Here is a 19597-nt window from a genome sequence, read left to right as displayed (position 1 = left end):
TTTTCCATTCGTGCGGGGGTGACTGAAGCCACGCGAGCATGACGGAACTGTCAGACCATGCGTACACTTGATCGGGGTGAATGTGACCACCGTAAAGATGCATAACTCTTTCAATTAATTTTGATAGGATTACACAACCCATCAATTCCATTCTAGGTATAGTAAGGCATACCCGAAGAGGTGCAACGCGACTTTTAGCCATGACTAAATAGGTTTGAACTCGCCCGGTGTTGTCCGTCAGACGTATATAAACACATGCTGCGTATGCAATTTTGCTTGCGTCGGCAAATCCGTGAATTTCGATTGAATCGAAGTCGTCAGTATTGAAAATATGACGAGGAAAAGAAATTTGCGATAGGAGCGGTAGCTCGTTAATAAAACTCGTCCATGAGTTAATAATATCGATAGGGGGTTCTGAGTCCCAGGAAATTTTGGCTAACCATAGCAATTGAATTAAATTTTTGGCAAACAATGTCACCGGAGATAATAACCCGAGGGGGTCGTAAATTTTTGCAATTTCGGAAAGAATCGCCCGCTTTGTACAGGCCTGCGAAGAACTTTGAACTTTGAAACTAAATGCGTCAGATCTTGGATTCCATTGAAGTCCAAGGACCTTGACCCCTTTGTCATTTTCCATTTCGGCAAAATGAACATTTTCGCGCCGCTCACCATGAAACTCTGTCGGTCGCGTGGCAGCGAGAATGGCTGGCGAGTTACTTTGCCACTTTCGCAATTCGAACCCGGCCGTGGCACAAATACCTATCAGCTCCTGCTGCAGATTGAGGGCTTCGGCTAAGGTATCTGCGCCGGTCACCACATCGTCGACGAACACGTCATTTAGGAGGACTGGCGAGGCGAGCGGGAAACGCTCGGCTTCGTCATGCGCGAGCTGTTTAATTGTGCGCAAGGCGAGATAAGGGGAACTACTGATACCAAAAGTAACGGTACGCAGCCTATAATTGCGCAGAGGTTCCTCTGGCGACTTGCGCCACAGGATGCGCTGAAAGTCCCTATCACTCTCACGTACAAGAATATTCCGATACATTTGTTTAATATCAGAACAAAATGCAACTTTATGTACTCGAAATTTTAGAAGTACATCTACTATGTCTAAGTGTAACTTAGGCCCTTTTAGCAACGCATCATTGAGCGCGTAGCCACTCGTTGTGCGACAACCAGCATCATAGACAACACGAGTTCGGGTAGTGTCGGAAATCTTCGACACCGAGTGGTGCGGGATGTAATAACTCGCGCCAGCGGGGGTTATCGTCCGCGAGCTCCATGTGGTTAAGATCCACATACTCCTGGAGGCACGCGTGATACTCCGCCTTCAGCTGGGAGTTTCGTTCTAGACGGTATTCCAGTTTGTGGAAACGTGCTAGAGCAATTTGCCGAGACTCGCCGAGGGGCGGTGCATCGGGCTTGAATGGCAGAGCAACTATGTATCGCCCTGTCTCATCGCGCGTATGCGTCTTTTGGAAAAAGGATTCGCATAGCTTTTCTTCGGAAGTGTAACTCCGCATCTCTGGAACTGACTCCAGCTCCCAAAACTTCTCGAGATTGTCGTTGTCGAACGACGTAAAACAAGTATGGCGTGGAGTCGAAATATTAGAAGTAAAGTTGACTTTACCCCTAGTAAATAACCAAATACACTATTGATTGCTGTGGGTGTGCCAGGTTTACCCCTGACTATACCCTCGCGAATGACATCCATGAAAATGTCCTCGCCAAGTATCATGTCAACCGGCTGAGGTTTATGAAATTCAGGGTCGGCTAGAGCGAGCCCTTGCAAATGAGGCCATTCCCCGTACGGTGCTAGTGGTACACTAGGCATTTGACGGGTTAATTTTGACAAAATAGTAGCCTCCAAAGGAATACTTGGACTTTGTTTGCCCTTGGGCGAAATTGAGCACACGAAGGTACCCCTAGGGTTGAGCGGTAAATCACCGACACCTACCAACGGCTCGCTGACATTTCGTCGCGGTAAATTTAATCGTTGCATACACGATTCAGTAATAAGAGCTGCTTGTGAGCCCCCGTCTAACATACAACGAATTGTAGCAATTTTATTACCTTCGTAATAAAGGTCAACCAACGCAGTTGACAGTAACACCGTATGAGGCTCAATACCTAAACCTAGATTATTTTGATTCACGCCGTGAACAGCTGATGGGCTCGGGACAGCGCCCGCGCCGGGCTGCGACTGCTCCGTTAGAGCGAGCGAGACGGCAACTAGTTCCGCGGCTTCATTGTTCGCCGGGAAGGGTCGCGTACGCGTAAGGTCCGAATCTAAATGAATTAAGGTGTGGTGCTTCTTATTGCACTTACGACACTTAAAACTTGATTTACAATTACGTAAGTCATGTCCGGAACATAAACAATTATAACAAATGTTATTTGTTTGAACAAATGTGAATCTATCTTTAGTAGACAAATTTAAAAATTCTAAACATTTGTGAAGTGAATGGAAGCCTTTGCACTTCACGCAAGATCGAACCTTATACGTATCGACATACGGTCGAGTTTGGTCTGGCGAAGTATTCGTGATAAAAACCCTTTTAGGTGTCATTTGATTTGAAATTAAATTATTTTTATTTGTTGTACTTAAGGAATTATTTTTTGCGGACTGTATATGGGAAACTGTAATCATCTGTTCCGCCGTAAGTTCGCGCTCTAAGAATGTTATTAAGGTTTGGACTTTAGGCATTTCACTTGGGTTGGTTAAAGAACGTTCATATTCTTTTCGCGTATTACCGGGAATTTTACGTAATAATAAATTTAACAGAACGAAGTCCCATTCTTTAACCGGAAACTCCAAAACTTCAAGTGCTTTAATATTTTCGTGGTAAACATTAAGCAAATTTCGCATAGCAACAGCTGATGAGCGCGCGGAACAAGAATCGATATCGAATAATTTATCTAGATGTGACGCAATAATGCGTTTGTTGTCATAACGGGATTTTAGAACATCGATCGCAATTGAATAATTACTTTCCGTTATGGGAATTGATTTAATTAAATTAAATGGTTCGTTTTTAACCGAAAGTAGTAAATACCTAAACTTTTCCGCGTCAGTGTAGGCATTGTTGTTGTGGACCAACGATTGAAATAAGTCGAAAAAAGCGGGCCAGCCAGTAGGTTCACCGTGAAATTCAGGAAGCGACAATTTAGGCAAGTTTCGACGGTCGTTCATAAACGTGTCGTGTTGGCTAGGCACAGGAATGCGGCTCGCTCGCCGCTTTTCTACATCTACCTCCTTTAGGTTATTTAAATGCGTAACTATCGCGTAATATAAATCGTTGAAATCATTTCGAATCTTAATGTTGGCTTCTTTGTTGAAGCTATTAGACTTAATTAATGCCTTTTCGATCTTAGTTTGAATTTTGGTAAACTTTCGCTGTTGCGCTGTTAAATCGGAAGTTCTTGAACGAAATTGTTCTATATTCGTTGCTGCGAACTGTAATGTTCGTTTTAATTCGTCGAGAATTAGATCTCGCTCGAATAAATCTTGTGTCATACACGATGTGTCGGTTTCGACACCGTCTGTAGGATTCGGTACCATTTTGCCGTGAGCAAAGATGGCGGAAATTACAATGAAAAATTGAACTACAAACGTATGTAATTGGAATGATGGGTACGTAATACCGCAAAATACACGGGCAACACAACGTGAGAAAGAAAAATCCGGATCGAACGGATCAAAAAACTATATGTAGCGGCGTTTAATTGGTGAGGCTACTTACATTTGTCCAGAGGCGCTTGTGGGGCCACGTGGAAACACTTTGGGAAAATCCTCACACTAAAACGATTGTCACATATAAACGGAAGCTTAGGTCACTGGGTTTTGATATCACTTGAATGTCAATTTTCACGTTTGTGTCGCGCCGGTGCACCGATAACTATTTTTAATTCGTAATAACGGGAGCGCAGATCATGGCGCTCGCACGGTCGAGGAGAGAGTTTTTTCTATATATCCGCCAGGTGGCGTGGTAGGCGCACCGGAAAGTCGCTTTGGGACTTCTGTAATTGCCAGCTCCAAAAAACTGTGCTACATATACATGGAAAAAAGTATTCTTTCAAAATTGTGTTGCCTTGTATGTATGAAAATGAAATAACTATTTAATTATATCAAGAAAAGAAATTAAAACTAAAAATCTCTGTTCCTCGACGGAACACATACATACATACCATACATACATACAATTGTTCTCTCTTTTAAATGTTATTCTAAACATTTTAAAGTCAATTTTTTACTATCAAGTTACCTAATAGTGTAGCAAACTTTAAAAAACTTTCATATATATACAGGGTGTCCCAAGACCATGGAACATGAAGGGAAAGTACCTAAAATATCACAGATATGATATATTGCTGAAAGAAGACTTTATTTTATTTTTAAATTTTGGTAAAACGGCATTCAAAGATTTTTTTTTAATATTGTATGGACAAAATTCATGGTCATCCTCTTATGTCCGACACTATGTTATTTAGAGAAAAATAATCCTTATTATAAAGCCTATCGATCGGTATGACAAAGTTACAGGATGTTTTTTTTTCTCGTGTAGCGGGTTTGATTCCCGGTTTAACCATGTAATTATTTAAAAATCTATGAATGCAGTTTTACTTAGTTTTAAAAATAAAATATAGTCTTCTTTTAGCAAAATACCCTATCTACGATATTTAAGGTACTTTCCGTTCATGTCCCATAGTCTTGGGACAACCTATATATACGTACCTAGCTAGAAAATATTTACTTTGCTGGTAAAATGAAGTTAGAAATAATATTATTTTAGAATCACTCCGCAGTTTATCTTTGTTATCTTTGTTATGTGTATTCCATGCTAACGTACGGCCCGTGCATCTGGGGTAATGTTATCATAATAGTGGACATGAATAAAGCATTAAAGCCATTTTATACGTCAAAACATTCGTTTTCAGTGAACTTTTACTGTGGGTTCATATATTTGTTAGTGTACTATCAGCTTCAAAAGTTGACGGCAAATTTATCAATGAATTCATTCACTATACAGCAGCATTCGTTGGCTATACAGCGCGGCAACGCGGCTGGTATTTTGGGGACGTTTGTTCCGGGTACTGACCGGGTTGGGATATAAGGTTTTTATTATGGGTATTGTGTTTGCCTTTTTTTTTTTTTTGTGTGCTTGAGTTTTGACGATGCGTGTTGCGGATAATGTATGTTATGGTAATGTTTTATTTTGACGAAACCTTAGGTGGATGGACACTCTGTTATATGACGAAGCCTGCGCTGTGGATCTAAACGTATGTATTTTTTAATGATTTCTTTTGTTCAATAAATATATTTGGGAATTCATTCATAATTTCTACTTACACTTTTGCGGCAGAATCTGCTTACTGTAACTGCTTACTACTACTTCTGTTAACTGTAATTGACTATCTGATAGTCAATTACAGTTAACGAAATCACTATGTACCTCCTACTTATGTGTGACAGTTCAATAATGAGTTCACTTCGTTAGTAGACCATTATTAATATACATAAATATAAATATTGAGGAACAAGTTACACCTAGACCCAAACTAAGCCATTATTACGGGATAATAACAAATTATTTGACATTTACAGGTGAAAACGTAAACCCAATTGTAAATAACTTTTCACCTCACTAGCTCGGAAAGGACTTTTTTATTCTTTAAAAACCGATAGCAAAATCGCATTTTATCCACAAGAGTGCAAAGAATATTTGAAATTCGAACGTGTCATTAGTTACCTTTTAGGGTTCCGTAGTCAACTAGGAACCCTTATAGTTTCGCCATGTCTGTCTGTCCGTCCGTCCGTCCGTCCTTCCGTCCGTCCGTCCGCGGATAATCTCAGTAACCGTAAGCACTAGAAAGCTGAAATTTGGTACTAATACGTATATCAATCACGCCAACAAAGTGCAAAAATAAAAAATGGAAAAAAATGTTTTATTAGGGTACCCCCCCCTACATGTAAAGTGGGGGCTGATATTTTTTTTCATTCCAACCCCAACATGTGATATATCGTTGGATAGGTATTTAAAAATGAATAAGGGTTTACTAAAACCGTTTTTTGATAATATTAATATTTTCGGAAATAATCGCTCCTAAAGGAAAAAAAAGTGCGTCCCCCCCCCCTCTAACTTTTGAACCATATGTTTAAAAAATATGAAAAAAATCACAAAAGTAGAACTTTATAAAGACTTTCTAGGAAAATTGTTTTGAACTTGATAGGTTCAGTAGTTTTTGAGAAAAATACGAAAAACTACGGAACCCTACACTGAGCGTGGCCCGACACGCTCTTGGCCGGTTTTTTAAATATCATTTCTTGTAAAGGCATGTCCCAGACAGGACAATTTTCTCCCTGTGCTTAAATTGTCTCAACAAATCATGTGATGCGAACATAAAAATAATTTCATATCGAATTGTATCCGACTAAAAACATAAAATTCAAACAATTTTATAACATGATTTTACCATAAAACAATTGAAATCGTACAATTAAATGATATTTTTGACTCTTCCATTGTACTTATTCAGAACGCACCTTAAGTGACATTGCAATCTCAAAACGCGTGAAACGGAACGCACCCAAATAGATTTTTCTTCTTGATTCTTAATTTGAAACTTTTGTGGTGTCGGTCGGTGCATCGTGGAAATTGTAACAAACGCAAATAGACTTATTTATGTGCAATTATGTTCCAGTTGTTTTTATTGCGTGTTTCCTCGCTTTAGTGAGGTGAAAAGTTATGTGTTACACACGGGAAGCAAAGTTATTTTACCTCGTGTGTATTGCAACACTCTCTACGCTCAGGATTCTAATTTTGAACTACTCGCTTCGCTTAAGTTTCTATTTTCGAACCACTCGCTTCGCTCGTGGTTCAACCATAGAATCCATTCGCTAGCTCGTAGTTCAACCCTAGAATCCATTCGCTAGTTCGTGTTGCAATTCCACACTCGGTTAAAATACAACTTTGCTCCCTTGTATAACAAATAACTATTTTTATGTTTTTTTCGTTCTGTATTACATTGAAATATTTTTTATCATAGTGCCACCTAGTGATCTTTCAGAGAACTAACAACAGCGCCAGCAACGTTCACCTTTTTCTTGCTATTTTCTCATACTATCGTTGACGGCGTTCACAACGAATGACACTAGAGGTCGCTGCAAGACTATTAAACTATTTAACAGAGAACTATTTTAAAACGGTCATTAAAGTTGAAAATCAAATAATGAGTTTATGTAGCTGTACTAATCACACCTTGTGTCTATAATAAGAAGCTATCTGAACGCCAGCATCCACATAAATAAGAGCGTGATACTTAATATTTGGGACTCGAGGATAGGGTGCATTGGGATAACTTTTAAAGTCACATAAAAATCACCATTATTTCCATCATATCAAGATTCCCCTTTCGAAATGACGCCAGTATTTTTGTGCTTCGAAGTTATCCCAATGCACCCTAATTGTATTTTACAAAACTGTTTAAATTAGTGACAATTAAATATAATCTCTTTGCCAATATGCTTTGAAATCTTGGGACATTCTAAGACCTGAAAATGACAAATGGGGTTCAATTGAAAATCAAATTCGGAAGTATAGGTTTTAATAAAAGTTTATATATTTAAATTACAGCATAATTTCAGTAGGTATATATAACTAGAACAGTGTTAGAAATATTACTTTCATGACGTGAGCACATTTTATTAGATACGATAGCTTAGTCCATAATTTACTTGCATTACCAAAACACGAAGAGGTATGTGGTATTCTACGACAACTTTTCCCCATAGTTGAAGTAGATCCCACATTTTTGATGAAGATGAGTACAACTTTGCTATTATTTTAAACACTGTTTATTTAAGTGATAATTATATCAGATGAAACGTCTACTATGGTAACCACTGACGTTTGTGCGTTTGCGTTTACCTATATTTTGGTCAAAGCATCAATGTGCACATAAGTTTTAGAATGTGTAAACTTCCCCGATTTACACAAGTTTTAGGTTAAGATATAAAAAGAGAAATAATGAGAAAAAAACAACTTCGATTCACAACACTCTCTCTCTCGATGAAACCACAACTTAAAGCGACATTCGTCAAGTTAAAGCTACGTATAATCTTATAGTAGTAATAGATGTAGAAAGCGAAGCTTCCATCACTAAGCTAAGTCCATCCTAATTCAAAATTCAGATCATTCCTGTCAAGGAGATGGTCCCCGTAAATAAATATTTACTTCTACGATCGCCTACTACCTTTAACTTTAATAAGCTAACACCCTAAGGCATAGAATCACAAATCTAGCATTCACTTACGAGGATTCCAAAAGAAGAGAAATGTGAAATTATCGATACATCCTGCTTACGTATTAATAATAAACTAATTTAACTATAAGACTACAAATGTTGGCAAAAAGCGGTCATACTAACGCTAAAAAAGCTAATCTTTAAAACTATACTTAATACTAAAAATATCGTTGGATTGTGCTATAGATCTAAAGTGACTTATCTGAATTGTGAAAATTAAGTTGTTGATTTGTATGTGGTTATACTTCATAATCTAGTTTATAGTGAAAATTACTTCTATGTTTGTGTTTTATATTTTATCTTACTTTTATAATTTTTATTTTCATGAGAGAAACCTTTATGTATTTTGATTTAGAGGCACTTTTTTAAGTGGCTGTCGTATAGATACAGTGCACAATTATTATTGCTAATAGTAAAGTCTTTATTTTTGATGATGAGTGTAAGCCTAATTTTAATGTTAAACGATTGGTAAATATTATCACAAATATTGTAAACATTTGGACTGAATTCTCACGTTATATTAGCATGTGCTACAGAAATCGCTGTATTATAAAATACATTAAAAGCATTCCGTTTAAGAAACGCGTTTAGATTACATTCCTCTTTAAGTTTAGATACCGTTTCATCTATATTATTAATTTTAATTTTCACTTTATTAGGTACTTTAGGTTGGTTAACATTGTTAATAGTTTACGCATCTGGAGGTCTAATTTCAACGGTGACGGATGTCGGTCCAGGAGTGGTTGGCGATCGAAGAGTGGCGGACCTGAGAGAGGTCGCTGAATGCCCACTGCTGGCTCTTGATCCACGCCGAGACCCTGTAAAACAATATTTGTATCTATAGTATATTTGTCTTATTATATTTCTGTATATACTGTATCCCATTGCTTATATTCATAGGTTCTCCTACTTGTTTTTCACAAAAAAGGTTTTTCTGAAATGTTAGTTCCTAATTTGCGTAAGTAGTATAGTTTATGGCTTTATGTACGTTGTTTTTATTTCGTTTGCAAGAAGATGTTCAAGCAATGGAATACTAGTATTATTCCCAAATACTTTGTTGCTAAGTAAGTTGCAATCAGCCAAGGCATGCTTTGAGCCAAACTCAACGCATGTTCAAAAATTAACTATCATGCTAATAGTCCTTATAAGGTACCAAATCAATCTAATGGTTCTATTGAGTATGTCATATTTTATACGAAGTTTTGAAGATAGGTTTAGGTTAGTCAAGTAGGTTGGTCAAGATAGAAATCGAAATTGTATTCTAACAGAATATTGTTTCAAAGTGTAAATGACGTCAAAAATACTCTCGGACAAATCAAGGTACCTAATGTTATTAACATGCACTTCATACGTATAACAAAATCGTGTAAAGATTTATGATGTTGACGTTCTTTAAGTACGAGTATTACCTACTATAAATTATCTAATAGTTTTCTGAAGTTAGTAACAGCACAGTCATATGGAAGGTATCTTTTTATAAAAAATACAGGTTAATTCACGCAAGCTGCCACAAATTGATCGGAATTAGGTATACAGTCGTGACTATCAAGAGTCACTATTTCATCGATTGATCTGTCACAGTGCATAAATATTTTCATCCACTCATTTGCTCCATTCATACTAGCTCTTGTGAATTGACCTTGTAACGTAGTTACGTTACGTAACCTAGGTTACCTTTTCTTAAAAATAAATAAATTAATCCAAATCCAAATATTTATCATATTGGAGTAAATATTCAATTCGAAAATGTGCAAAAATATTTGTTCGAAGTTGGATTACACATTATAAATCGGTGTACAGTAGTATTAGTCTAACGTAACGTAATGAGGTAGATCTTAAAAGCCATTGCTATTTCCGGCGCATTCACAAAAGCTTGGCTTTATAGCGTGATACTGCTAATTATTTGATACTAAGCAACATTTGTCCAATTTGATATTGCATTCATTTTACAATTCTAGCCCACTTGCTTTTTGATTCAAGCCCACTATAGTTTTTGATCATGTTTGTACTTAACTATTTGTTCAGAAATGATTGTCAAACATTTGAGAGGTTCTTGACCATATAAGCTATGTGAACATTAAGAAATCTATCTATTTTTAAAAATCTACTAAATCTGATTATTCTGCAGTATTCGATCAAGTATTAGTTGATCCGTATCATCATCAGTCATGTTTTCAATAAGACTTTAAATAATTCGTGTAAAATTATTGACAATGTCGTGATAAAGAACCTCTTTTCTGATATCTGCTTCAAAAATTTACAATATGGTGACCTACAAACTCTAGAGTGATGTTTTGTAGAAATAAAGCAAAATATATACTCAAAGTAACCTGAGGGTTTTCGGTGAAGCTGATGGCTTTGGTGATGGCGTGCTGTTGGTAGATGAAATAAATTATGAATGTTAGCATTGTCATGATAGGACTAAGGTTAGTGTAGATAATGAGAATAGGGATCATCTTAAATCAAATATCGTTAAAATCTGCTGTTATCAAAGTCGACAGCAGAAACAAAATGAAAAATATTCTAAATTCAGGAGTAAATAAAAAAAACGATCAAATTAAAGATTAAACAGAGGTAAAAAAGATTCGAGCAAACGATACGTCATAGGATGATTCCATATTGTGTGTCGTAAAAGTAAAATATTTGGTAGTTCCTTGAAATATAAGCAAACTTACCAATAACAATCGCTTTGCATTATTTACTGTTAGCAAAGTTTAATATTAATTTACTTATTTTACTGTGTGCTTTTAAGATAAAATAAAACTTTTGAATGAACCTATTTAGTATATTGGCAAAATCACAGACATATTGGATCAGCTAAGTATCAACAAGAAGGTAGGTAAGTGTGTTGCACACTGTACTGTAATTCCGCAATAGTCTTTAAACCTGAGTTAAAAAACTATTTCGTAAATATCTAATAATTTTGTCCATAAGTATCCAATACATCTCTAGCAATATTAAATTGAAATAGAACATTATCCACATTGCAAATACAAATATCAATTGCAACCGAGACATCACCGAGAGTAAAGCTTTCATTACTTATACGTACAGTTGCTTTTTTAAAGATTATCAGTGTAAGTGAAAGAACAAAACGACGAGTGAAATTGATAGAAGTATCATTTTTACTTCTACTACCAGATTTTCATAATTATTAGAACGTCTCGAAAGCAATTTCAAAAATCTCTTTGTTTTTTTTGCAATGTAGACACAGCTTCTGGTGAACTTATATTAATAATTTAAAAACTGTAAACTGTATTACCTATGAGTCTAAATACCTGGACTAGGTGAGTGCGGTCTGAGCTCCTGCTGGCTAGCCTGTCTTGATGGCGGGCGCATGCTCACTCGGGACCCGCGGCGGTCCTGAAATAACATAATTATACAAATAATTATACATATGCAATTAACACATATTATTCTAGAAAGAATGTAGAATCTACATATACAGGAAACCAAAAAATTGTATCACCACATCTGATTTTGAAAGTTCGGCATAGTTTCTGGAGCCAAGTATTTGGCTTTAAATTTAGTTGGTTAAGAATCTAGTAAATCGATGTGAATTTTTAAACCTGATTATTGTAGATGATCAAATTAGCAAAAAATAAACGGGTGCATATCCTTGGTTGATGTATATAAAATATTTCCTTCCTTCTGCACTATCCTAGACCTTAGAACCACCAATGTACCACCAAAATGTAAACAATTTGGTGTTAAGTAAATATTTTACCATCAGTTAGTCATGAACCAGTTTTATTCAATATCTACTTCCAGTATTTAAAATACAAATACAAATAAATAAATACAAATAATTTATTATGAATAACATAAGTGTACAGTGGTTTCTTAAAGACTAAGAATTTTATAAGGGATGATTATAATATATATAATATTATGTTTAATACTTTTAAAATTAATGTTAAACCTCAATATGTAGTAGAAAACAAACTTTTAAAAGCTAACCGACGTTTACGAAGTGCCACTCTAAACTTAAACTGCCTCTTGCAGTTGGCGACTAGTTATCGATGTTTTGCGGGCATGTTGCTTTTGTTACTGCGAGCTCGAACATTTTGCTGTCGCATGCAATTTCACTATCTACAGTCAAGCAATTTAATGCAAGTGCCGATATCGTTTCGTGTATTGTCAAACTTACTTATGGAACAGACGATATGAAAGCCACTATTAATAATGTTTTTGTTACTGTATCAAGAATATCAAGATACATATCACATTGGTTGATCCTCCGTTTAAGTATTTTCAAAACTTCAAAGTCAATATGAGATAGAGCCATTTGTTGGTCTCCCTGATGTGGGAATTTCCCCTTTCTATGTGGTTTTGTTGTTTTGTTGTTCCTACAGCCATTATCTGTATTCTATTAAGGCCTAAGAATAATTTACCTGAGAATGCAGCAGCTTGGAGTCCCTCAGCAATGAAACATTCATCAGTCGAGGATTGGGCGTGTTGAAGATTGTACGATTCTCTCTCCATCGGGCTCTGAAATAGCATTGGTGATTGTTTTATTTTAAAAATACTGTTACATCTGGCAAATGAGTAATGTAGCATTTTGAGTCGGATAATGTACAAAGCTTATTTTCTTCGGATCTTTAATTGTTTCTTGGATTTCATGGTACATGTACATCCGAGGTACACTCCACCACCGCTTCAATTTCGATAGCAAGTGACTTAGACGGCACCGCTCCTCTAAATAGATTATCACCTTTTTTATTAAAACTGTGACTGTCTTGTGGAAAAAGGTGACTTAATTTTTTCATATAATCTACTTTTAACTGCATATTCTTCATGATTAATGATGATCTTATTATATTTTTGATACATTTTATTAAATGAAATATAACAAGAATATATATGTAGGTACTATGAAATAAAACTATGGAAACGGATTATATCGCGTATAATGAGTTTACAATTCATCGCGATGTTTCGAACACTGTACATCATTCGTGGTCCACGGGTGACTGGTGATATAATCTGTCTCCATAGTTTTATTTCATGAGTAAGTATCTTGGCAACCGAAGACAGTATTAAGAATATATTTATACCTGCTAAAGAGCCGCAGCACGACACAGATAATGACGAACATCAGCGCCATGCCGACAAGTACGCCAATCATCGCAGGGTCGATTGTTTTCGTCGACAGTTCCACTTGTTTTTCCGCTGAAACGTAAAATGTAATTTTGTGAAAGAAGTATGACGAAAATCTTCAACACTTCAAATAACGTCATTACAGGTCTTACTTAAACATCGTAAAAGAAAGTGGAAATTCAGTAGCGCAGTGGTGAAGAAGGCTGACTTGTAGGGACCAAAGATCTATTCAAGATCGCTATAACCATTATTCAGAACCATAATATTTAATCTTGAAGATTCTTTAGGGATATTTTGTTTTGTTTCAGACATTTACGTTGACACACCACGCCGCCGTCCGATCAGAGATCTGATCAATGCTACTACAATAGATGGGAGCAGCAAACATTCTTAGATATTCTTGAGGATTTTTTTTTGTTTCAGATACTTACGTTGACACACCACGCCTCCGTCCACAGTGGCCTCGGCAACCATCTCGTACTTGCACGCGCAGCGGTCGTTGCGGCATTCCGTCATGATCACCGCCTCCTCGCACTGCTCGTTGAACGTGCATGACTCGTTTATGCTGGACGCTGAAATCAGAGATGGTAATGATTTAGGTCTTATTGAGACAACTCGTAAAACATTCTTCTTCTCTTGAGGTATTTGCGGATGATCAAGTCCTTAAATTCTCTATAATGAATTTTATTCAGTCACACCCCAATTCTAACTTAGACTGATATCTTTAGGTCATCTGAAAGATATCATTCAATGACATCTTACATAATACGAGTATCATTCTGATGTCAGTGAACGTTTGAATTAGCGTAAAACTTTGCTGCATATGAAGTATTTGGGGATAGATTCTCAAGGTCCTTAATGAAATCAGCCAGTCTCAATAACATTGTTGAAACAGACGCAAACAAAACGTAACATAATAACAAGTAACGAACAAATTACGGCAAGATCAGACGAAGTATTTTTGGAAGTTTATTTTTGCTATTGATCTATCATACTCAATAAGCGTACCTAGTGGAGATCCGTTCAAAGAAATATCTTTATTGTGTTTTGATTTCCTTGGAAACAGTAGTTTTTTTTTACATGAGACGTAGATAATTATCAATTTAGCCATTCTACAATATAAAAACTGTATTTTTTTTCTCGCCAAATATGTTTTCATCTATCTCACATGACACAAATTATGCCTTCACCAAGTATTGAAAGCCAGGGTCTTCTGCATAGTAAAAAGTCACTAATAATCGTGTTTACGCTATTAAGACAGTAACATCTTTCACCGAATTGTCGTTGACCCAATAAATGACCCTATTATAACAAAAATGGCAATACCAAAAACAAAAGTTACAGATCCTATCATCAAACTTTTTCAATAAACTAGGTAATTGTTCGCACCACATTGGAATCCATTCATTTCAGTCTAATCAATAAAGTTAGTTTCTGCTAGTCAGCTAAGCAAAACACTAATTCTAAATTTGAATTAGTGGTTGTTAATCAAACTTATCATTTTGTATTTTTGTTAATTACTTTAAGTTAATTTGATGTGATTAACAGTTTTTATATATCAATTACAATTTGATTGCAGTCAACGCCCTAAGTTGCGTGACGAAATAGAACTTTTAGTTCATTTGCTTAAGCGATGTACATTTTTTGTAAACATAACAGTATCTATTTAAATATGAATTAATTATACATTTTTCATATCATAAACTGATACATATGATAGTAATTTGGATCTAGCATGGTTCTTGAAAACGGTCATACAGTTTTGACTGGAATTGAGCTTTTTGTAGTAACCGGTTGGTCTAGTGGTAAGGATGTTAGCCGCGGAAGCTGAAGGTTATAGGACCTATTTATAGATCCTCTGGGATATAGATCCTATGTTATTGTACGGGTTCGATTCCTGCCTAGGCCTTCAGTGGACTCGGTCACTTTTTCTACTGTGTATGATATGATATCCATTTCACTTCACTGCTACCTACCTTCACTACCTACTATTTTAGAATCACTTCCAAATTTCATGCAAAACTTTAGCTAAAGTTTATTCCTAGAAATGCCAAACTCGTCCAAAGCTATGAATCACAAAGCAATAGTGCAGTCGGTGAAGTGTGCCAGACGGAATACGTCTAGCTTTCGCACGAAACCTCGTAAAATAGCTCATTTTATTCAAAAACTAATCTCGCAATAGAATAATGAATGAATGTTGTTATGTCGTTGGGAAGAAATTAATTAGTTAAGTAGGGTAGTTTAGCCGGTTTACCGGCCACCTCTGGTTGTCGGCCACTACGTAGTAATTGAAATGTTAAATTTCCTGTATTTATTGAAATAAGTTAGATAATCAGATAAATTGAGTTGTCTTTGACATGTCCTAAAGTTGTTTGCTTGATGACATTTTTATTGGCTCGTCAAAGGCTCAAAGCAATTTAGACAGTAAAATTGTAAAAAAAAAATTTTATTGAACATTTTTTTCAAGGTGGGTAAAATATTATTTCCGTGAGTATTAGGATATTATAATATTAAGGGATAATGTGCTTTGTGGATAAGTTGAATTAATATTATTTTTATTTTAATGTACACAATACTTAATATAAGTCAATAAAATTAGGTGGTCGGGTAACTAAATGCAATTTCACATTGATATTTAGTTGTCGGCCACCCGGCCGAGAACGGGCTGGAGACACGTAACTTTTAATCGATTATTTTGTCCATTAAATGAAAGGTAAAAGAAATAGAATCCAAAAATATAACTTGTCTATCATTATCTTTCTTATATTTAGCAGTCGGCCGCATGTTTGTTATCAAAAACTTGGTTAAAATGTGCTTTAATTTATTTTACATTTGGTGGTCGAGAACGGGATTATAAAAAGTTAGTTTTCGGCCTAGGAAACTTCATATATTGATTTAGACTAACACGATTTGCACTCATAATTTTAGAACAAAACGGGACTTAATCGCGTAAACACTTACATTTATATTAGGCCCGACGTTTCGAACATCACATTATGTTCGTGGTCACGGGTAGACTGGCGAGGAATTGCATCAACATCTTCTAGCCGCGCGAGTTTCTCGAACTACCCGCACTTGTTCTTGATTATTCACTTTTGCGCTAGGGTTGTCACTTTGCCTACACACAACACTCACGACATCAGCCGGTGTGTCCCTCGGTGTCCTCGGAACCAGACGAGATAATGGTGAGTTTTGATGTTGAGTCACTTTTCACCAATGTTCCAGTGAAAGAATGTCTCGAGGTGGTTCGGACGAGGCTTGCGGACAATGAGATACTGGGGTCAGTCATGGTGTTGCTACGAAACTGTTTGGAAGGTAGCTACTTTTTATATCAGCATAGGCATTATCTCCAGATTGACGGAGTTGCTATGGGCAGCCCTGTGGTGCCGGTGTTAGCGAACATCTGGATGGAGCATTTTGAGACTAACATAGACCTGCAACCATGGGCAGTGAAATTATGGAAGCGATATGTCGATGATGTCTTTTGTATCATGAAAGGTGGAAAACAAGAAGTTGAGCAACTACTCCAGTATCTCAATTCCATTCATTCAAGGGTAAAATTTACATATGAACTGGAATCGGAACGCAGTTTACCTTTTCTGGACGTAAAAGTGGTAGGTCGGATGGATGGTACTCTGGCGTACACTGTCTACAGGAAGCCTACACACACAGACAGATATCTTAACGCTCTGTCTCATCACCACCCCCGTCACCTGCTGTCCGTCGTGAACTCCTTAAAGAACAGGGCGCGTGACTTGTGTGACCCGGAATTTCTTGAGAGTGAGTTGTCACACGTTCAGGGGGTTCTTAGAAAGAATGGGTACAGATTACACAGTAGACAGCCTAGACGAAAGCCGAGGGGGAAGCATCCAGATGTTCCAAGGCGACCAGCTTTTATGCCCTACGTCAGAGGTGTGACGGACAAGGTCGGGACGGTACTAGGGAAGTATTCTATACGTACCGTGTACTTACCGATGTCCAAAGTGTCAGGGCAACTTAGGTCAGCAAAGGATGTTATCCCGTATCAGACACCAGGTGTGTACAAGATAGATTGCAGCTGTGGTAGTTCCTATATTGGAGAAACCAAACGCACAATAGCGGTAAGGGTCAAGGAGCATATCGCGGCTGTCAAAAACCGCCAAATTAATAAGTCTGCGGTAGCTGAACATCTGCTACAGTCGGGACCAAACCACTGGATCGAGCTCCATAGTCCCAAAATTCTATCAACGGAACGTCTGTTCTACAGCAGAAAAGTACGTGAAGCGATTGAAATTAGGAAGCATCGAAATTTCAACCAAAATGAGGGACAGGGAATTTCTTCTTCGTGGAATCCAGTGATTAGCAAATGTAAGCGTGAAAAAACACCGAGGGACACACCGGCTGATGTCGTGAGTGTTGTGTGTAGGCAAAGTGACAACCCTAGCGCAAAAGTGAATAATCAAGAACAAGTGCGGGTAGTTCGAGAAACTCGCGCGGCTAGAAGATGTTGATGCAATTCCTCGCCAGTCTACCCGTGACCACGAACATAATGTGATGTTCGAAACGTCGGGCCTAATATAAATGTAAGTGTTTACGCGATTAAGTCCCGTTTTGTTCTAAAACTAGGAAACTTCATATGTAAACAAAGTAAAATTTATTAAGTTCCCGAATCTTGGAAGAAAATAAATTCTGTCTGGCTCGAGATCAATGTATTGATTGTATGGCATCTTCTTAATTACATTGATTTAACTATAGATCCATCCTGTTTAATATGAAATTGGCAATATTTTGTGTACCTCCCCCGCCTCCTAACTTATACGATGTTACAAAATATTTTTTTAGTATATCGTAACCTACATAAGAGTTTCCTTTAAGAGGGCTTTCGTGTTAAAAATAGTGAAATCGCAGCCGAGCGCTCGATCATACCGTGTGTGGTATCAAATTAAAGGGCTTTGCGAGTAGTTTATAAATATATATCACATTATAGGACTTTTTCTACTTGGTCTAACAAAATATGAGAAAATGTCCAAAAGTGGTAATAATTGTACCGGTGAAGGCTCGTTTTCAAAAAATTGGCAAAAATCAATAATAGCAATTTATAATCACTATGGCATAACAGCAATTTAAGTAAACGTTGCAGATTAATTTAGTATAAAACTTACTTCGATGTGATGTAGATTTTCAAAGAAATTGTCACTTAATTTTAGGTAATTTTTGAAAAAAATTGAATTCGCCTTAGGCTAGTTTACTCTTTTTCAAAAACTTAAAATAAAAATCTAGTCTGAAATGATTGTGGTACAGGATATACAAATTATAAATTTACCCGTTTTAATATTCAAAATTGTCCAAATTTTACTATAGGTGTAGGTAGGGTCGGCAGAGTAAAAACACGTGTTAACTGTTCAACGTTCTGTATTCAAGTGAATCAGTAATTATGATAATGAACGAATGACAGATTGAGTGAGAACGAATGAATGTATTTATACAATGATTGAATGACAGGAAGTAGGACTTGGATTTTTGTCATATACCAATAGTCCCCCTCAAAAATTCAAGTATTTTATACATTTAATATAAACTCAAATCAAATTTAAGACTATTATAATCCAAGCTTAACATACATTGCATTTAAAACATTAATCATTATCTCATGCAATCAAATTACATTTATGCAATTATTATTTAATTAAATCAAATTTAATTTAACTCTTAATTCGTGAAACTTGGTCATCGGAATTGCCTTCGTGAACATATCTGCTAGTTGGTTTCCTGTGGAAATATGTTCTAGCATTATTACCTTGTTATTAATTTGTTCACGAGTAAAATGATATTTTATATCGATATGCTTTGACTTTTTGTGATTTGTGGGATTATTAGCAATGCTAATGCAACTATTGTTGTCTTCATAAATAAGTATGGGCTTAGTCACTTGTATGTATATGCTACTAAGTAACGATTTTACCCATATAGCCTCTTTTACAGCTTCAAATAAACCCATATATTCGGCTTCTGTTGAGGAAACGGCCACTGTGTTTTGTTTCCGTGTGCACCACGAAATTGTACAATTATCGAACATTTGAAATAAATATCCTGTTGTACTTTTTCTATCAGTTTCGTCGCCTCCCCAATCAGAATCCGCAAAACCAGTCAATAGCTGTTTGTAATCACATTTATGATAAGTCAATTTAAGATTTAAAGTTCCTTTCACATATCT

At 36.4% G+C, this 19597-nt stretch overlaps 1 protein-coding gene across 6 annotated transcripts in view; it reads right to left on the bottom strand.

Moving 5' to 3' along the window:
• Positions 1-7588: 7588 nt before the first annotated feature.
• LOC125242637 overlaps positions 7589-19597 on the bottom strand; it is a 112800-nt gene continuing 100791 nt past the window's right edge. For 3 of the 6 annotated variants that reach the window (XM_048151465.1, XM_048151466.1, XM_048151467.1), the window contains exons 4-9: positions 13836-13976; positions 13362-13476; positions 12699-12795; positions 11583-11667; positions 10635-10676; positions 7589-9122 (exon numbers count right to left, since the gene is read on the bottom strand). In XM_048151465.1, the coding sequence (XP_048007422.1) occupies positions 8995-9122; positions 10635-10676; positions 11583-11667; positions 12699-12795; positions 13362-13476; positions 13836-13976 (608 nt within the window). In that variant the 3' untranslated portion in view covers positions 7589-8994. Of the gene's footprint in view, positions 9123-10634; positions 10677-11566; positions 11668-12698; positions 12796-13361; positions 13477-13835; positions 13977-19597 lie in introns of all 6 variants that reach the window. The other 3 variants (XR_007178896.1, XM_048151469.1, XM_048151470.1) reach the window with 3 other exon arrangements.

Source organism: Leguminivora glycinivorella, chromosome 3, assembly GCF_023078275.1.
Source record: "Leguminivora glycinivorella isolate SPB_JAAS2020 chromosome 3, LegGlyc_1.1, whole genome shotgun sequence".
Classification (NCBI taxonomy): Eukaryota; Metazoa; Arthropoda; class Insecta; order Lepidoptera; family Tortricidae; genus Leguminivora; species Leguminivora glycinivorella.
This window is presented reverse-complemented; position numbering and strand designations above follow the sequence as displayed.